Here is a 5605-nt window from a genome sequence, read left to right on the forward strand (position 1 = left end):
GATGATGTGTATTGAAGTCTCCTGTAATTATAGAGTTTCTTGATGAAGTTATGTTCAGAAATCCTCTATCAATTATTCAGATATTATTATATTCCTTCAATGACTTTTCATTATAGATATTTATGAGCTGTATAGTATCAAACTCATTTTCTTTATCTATAATATCACTCATCAGAATATCAGGGTCAGACATGATATTAAATCTTAGATTAAATTAATATCTTGATCTCTTTCTTTCATAGATCACTACTCTTAACTTTATCTCAGACTTTTGAGATAAAAAGCAGTAGTAGCTTGAATGAGAAATAACATATTTTTACTCAGCATCAAAATTCAGCTCCTGAAGCAGTATAAAATCAACTTTTTATTCAAATGCAATTTGAAGACAAGAATAAATACAATTTGAGTTTCTATTCACATTATTTTGAATAAATATGATTTTTAAAGAGTTTTTAAACTTTTTTTGTTGTTTTTGTTGTATATTCATACTAAAAGAGAGTAGAGTAGAATCTAATCACTATTATCAGATAGTAGATTATAACTGTTCTGAAAAGTAGGAATCTCAACTGCTTGCATTATATCTAGTTTATCATCAGAGTCATTTCTCAATTCTCTAATCTTAACAGAAGTTTAAGAATTCAAATTCTATTTACATTTAGCTGGAGAATTGAAGTTTGAAGACTTAGATAGTTGAGAGTTTCTTCTTTTTGAGCTTGCAGTTGTGAGTTTACTGGCTTGACTATTCTCTTCAGTTCTAGATTTACTCTGAGCTTCATCTTTTCTCCAGTTCTTTTGAGTTCTTGAAGCAAACATATATTCTTTTGAGCTAGATACATGTTTTTCTTTACAATTAGAGCATTTAAGCAGAGTGTGTTGATATATTTCATCTCTTTTTAAGCATGTTTCACATTTATGCTCACTAGTTTTGTGATCTCTGACACAGAATGCACATTTTGAGTCTCTGAAACAGAAGATTGCAAAGTATTCATATCTTTGACAGTTTGAACACTGTGTTTGAGCTTTGAGATTCATTCTTGAGTCTTTGTATTCATGAACTCTCATTTTCAAATCTGCTACTCTTACTTCAGAGATCTTTGACTGTTCAATTGTCTTTATATATACTAGAACAGAGGCATTTCTTCTGCTTTGTCTGAACTCAATTGAATTTAGTTATACAGGCTCTTTTCTCAGTTGAATAGAGTTATATTCTTCTAATTCATTTTTAAGAAGTAGCATTTCTTCTTCACAGTCAAAAATTTCAACTGAAATATCATGAAGAATGAATTTGTCTCACTTTTCATCTCTCTCAGATAGAATTATTATGTTTAACAAAGACTCTACTGCTAATTTTCAGAGATTCTCATTCTGAATAAGGAATTTTGCACTGAATTCAGGCATTGTGATCAGAATGATGGAGTTTTTAAAGAAGAATGACTCAATTGAAGCTATAACTGATTTTTGAACTTCAATATCAGTCATTAACTGAGAAAAGAACTGCTGATTGATTTCATTTCTAATTCTGAAAATGAGATTTGAGTTTAGCTTATTTCTCTGCAATATATCCTGATTTGAGACTTTGAGAATAAGTCTTCTATTTCTGAAGATTTGAAGATTTTTCTCTTTTTACATTTTTTTCTTCACTCTTCTATCACTAGAAGTATGAGCAGTATTCTTCTCAGTTTTCTCAGAATTTTGAGCAGGTTTTGAGATAGCAGATTTAGAGACAGCAGATTTAGAGACAGCAGATTCAGCTGCTTAAGCATATGTTTTCTTCTGATTTAAAGAAGAAGAAGAAGAAGAAGTAGAAAAGAAAGAAGAGCAAACTGAAGAGTCAGTGATTGTATTAGAAATTTTCAAAGTTTTTTGAACTGTGTTTGAAATTCCAAGTTTGAACTTGATCACTTCCTGTAGTTGTCTAGCCTGAGCATGAAGAATTAACAGAACTTCTTCATTCATCTCACTCAGACACTGCTTTTCAAGAATTTTACTTGCTTTTTCAAGTTCCTGTATTTCAAGAACTTATTATTTCTCTATTTCTTCTTTCTTTCTTCTCTTCAGAATTTCAATCTCAGGAATAGTATTTGAGAAAGCATCTTTTTTCACATGAACTGAGTGTACTTTTGAACTCATTATTCTTACTCAATGAAAAGTTGATCAGACTAATTCAATTGAGATATTTATTAAACTCTTTTAAATTGAAAAGTTGATCAGACTGTTTTAATTAAGAGGTTTCTAAGTCTGTTTTCAATTGAAAAGTTAATCAGACTATTTCAAAAGAAGAATAACAGACTTTTGTATATAAAACACCTGATTTTTTTCACACTAGTTCAGTAACTAGGTTAGATTTTTGAAGAGAATCTAATAAACTAAAATTGATTTTTAAGATAAATTAATAAAATCTTTACAATCTCTTTCTTAAGATACAGTGAGAAAAAGTATGATATCAATTGATAGTAAATCAGATAATATGACAGTTTTTGAGAGAAAAACTGACAAAAAATAAATCAATTTTTTGCAGAGAAATTGATTAAAACTATTCAATTTTATTCTAAATTATTCAATTCTTCTCACACAACAAGTATACAACTCAAATCAGTTAATAAAGAGTGTAAAAAAGAATTAAGTATTAATGAAAGCTCTTCAGTCACTGAAAAAGTAATTCTTACTTAAAAGAATATGAAATTATGACAGAAAACAACTCTGTTTTTAATTCTTTGTAAGAATATTGTGTAAAACTCAGAGAAAAACACCTTACTTTTTCAAGAGAAGTAAAAAATTATTTCTAAAATCTTTTTTTTGCATTAACTGCTGCAGAAGAATGAGATAGAAACTGTTAAAATATGCACTACTGTATATCTTCTATCAAGACTTTCCCTCTTCAGAGTCTTGATATTATAGAGAATATAAGTCTGTTTCTATATAATAATGTAAATATTGTCAGCAAGATGTAGAGGAACTGGTTATTTATATCTCAAAATAGAAGACTTTGTCAATGATTATATCAATATAGAGTTAATTCTTAAATTCAATAGAAATCTAGTGTTGCTGTTCTCAATCTCTTGCAGAATCTATTGAATATTGAGGTATTAAAACTAGATTTAATATATCTCACTGTGCAGGGATCAAAGGCTCAGTCAGACCTTGAGGTATACTGATTTTATAGTTGTCATGTCTGCCGATTATGTATTGAGTACAGTTGCTGAGGTATCTTTTTGTACTTTTCTGTCGGGGATGGGCCAGATTGAGAGGGGTGGTACGAGGGTGAGACTTGGCGTTGATGTCTAGATACACTGAAGACAGACCGCGGAGGTTGCACTTCAGAAGTGGCCGAGGTATCTTTTTGTATTTTTCTGCCGGGGATGGGCCAGATTAGGAAGGGCGGTACGAGGGTGAGACTTGGTGTTGGTGTTTTGGAACATCAAAGATGGACAGGGTTTTCGCGGAGGTCGCTCCTCAGATATCTCCACAACTACAGATCGGGGATCTTCCAAAATCGAGAAGATTGGTGCATATGGCTAGGTCTCTTCACCTTACAATTTGTATGGCACTTTGGCCCGGGGTTGTGGTGTGGTAGGGGAGAACAGGGGATAATCCCACACAGGAGTTTCGAACAACGTCCGGTTCACGTTTGGCTGGATAACTCCACCACCACACAGGGTATGCGGTCGGCGATGGGGTCAGAATGCTCGTATGATCGAGGGCTTTTCGATGGATCTATCGGCGGGTTCTTATTCGAAAAATCGAGCGAGTTCGTGGTGATGCTGATTGAGACTGGAGTTTTTCGTAAGTATTACTTCACAAGAAGATATTATATCAGTTCTGATAAGAAGCTCAGATACTTAAGTAGTACAGAGTAAGAGTCTCAGAGCTTTAAGTGTTAATAAATTCTGTCAAGACTGAAGAGATCTCTCTTGCTTATCTGTAAAAGAAGATAAAAGTGTGAATCTCTGAGATGAAAAAACACCTCAGAATGACCAGCTCTAAAAAGAAGAAATTAACTAATACTGCTGTTAAAAGCATTATAAAGACTAATTACTGATTAAAGAGAATCTCACTTCAATTGAAGCAGATGACTGAGATACTTTATAAATTAATAAGTTAACACTTTATATATCTCTCATGCTCTTCTGCAGCACTGCAGTGCTAACTTCTCAGCAGATAAAGATACTGATACTGAAGACTTCAATGATAAAGAATGAGTCTAATAAGAGTGAGATTATTAATAAGTACACTCTGATCTCTCTTTTTACTTTTTCTATGAGCTGTAACTCTATTAGAATAGCAGTAATCTGCAGATTGATAATATTAATCTTATTAATTTTAAATATTTCTTTCTCTTAATCACTTCAGAAATTTTACACTTATGTAGTCTCATTAAACTTCTAAAAAACTCTTTAAGAGAAAATAGAAGAAGAGTACTACAGAGTTCATAAGACATCAGCTCATCACTGTAAGATTATCTTTAAAAAATTCTTTAAGAAAAATAAGAAGTCTTAAACAGTATTTCTTACTTAATATCTCTGATATGTAACAGAGTGATCTCTACTAATTATCTCATAGCTTACAATCTCTTTCTCAGTATTTTTCAAATACTTAAGTGATTCTTATAAATTCTCTGATAATAAATAATCTTCTTATTTAATAAGGTATTGAAGCTTACTGTAATACATTCACTTATTCAATATTTTCTTCATAAGATATTCAGTATCATTCTCAATCTTGATATTATTTAACTGAGATGACTCTGTCTCAGAGTATTACTTATAAAGCTTCAAATAGAAAATATGAAAAATAGAATGAATTATTTTCAATTCTGAGATTAATTTTAACTTATATATCTGCTTATTTATCACTCTTATTACTAAGAAAGATTCTAGTCACTACTTACTGAGCTTCTTATATAATCTTATTATCTTGATATTCTTTGCTGAAAGAAGCACTTAATTCTCTATTAAGAACTTTATTAAAAGATGTTTTCAATTATAGTATTCTATCTACTACTTCTGAATAAAATAAATGCTTTTCAGTGTCTTCTTATAAATTTTATTTAAAAGTTTCAATCTTGCTTTTACTTCTAATACTGAGAAGTACTCTATTCTCTGTATCTATTTAACATTCTGACTATCTATTTCTCTCTTTGAAATGTTATTTACAATGTTACTGAGTAATAAAGAATTATATTCATAATAGACATAGAAAGAAGATACTTTTAAAATTACATTCTTTGTATTATTATATATGAATTCAGTGATTAGAAGATGTTTGAGTCAATTATTTTAATAATATAAATAGAATACTTAAAGATGCTGTTCTAATGTCTGATTCTGATATTCAGTCTGATTATCTATCTGCAGATGAAATACAGTGCTGAGAAGATGTCTTATTATAATATGATAGTAAAAAGCTGATCAGTATTTACTGATGAAGAGAAATTCTTAATCTATTATTAACAATTTCAGAGCACTGTGATTATAAATAATGATATCTAAAAACAGATCAGTTAATTCAGAGGCTTTAATTTTTTATAAATAGAGATATATTTAGTCATCTTTATAAAGTAGTTAATAATGACTAAAATTAAGTTATATTCTTTGACTCTTGTTGC

The 5605-nt window shown here is 30.2% G+C and overlaps 1 protein-coding gene across 1 annotated transcript; it reads left to right on the forward strand.

Moving 5' to 3' along the window:
• Positions 1–3325: 3325 nt before the first annotated feature.
• On the forward strand, positions 3326–4199 carry BDBG_01036 (uncharacterized protein; the record flags this gene model as incomplete). The annotated part of the gene is made up of 2 exons (XM_031720162.1): positions 3326–3783; positions 4156–4199. Exons 1-2 carry the CDS (start codon positions 3360–3362, stop codon positions 4197–4199), a joined length of 468 nt encoding a protein of 155 aa, XP_031576207.1. The 5' UTR covers positions 3326–3359.
• Positions 4200–5605: the final 1406 nt, after the last annotated feature.

This window comes from Blastomyces gilchristii (assembly GCF_000003855.2).
Source record: "Blastomyces gilchristii SLH14081 genomic scaffold supercont1.2, whole genome shotgun sequence".
Classification (NCBI taxonomy): Eukaryota; Fungi; Ascomycota; class Eurotiomycetes; order Onygenales; family Ajellomycetaceae; genus Blastomyces; species Blastomyces gilchristii.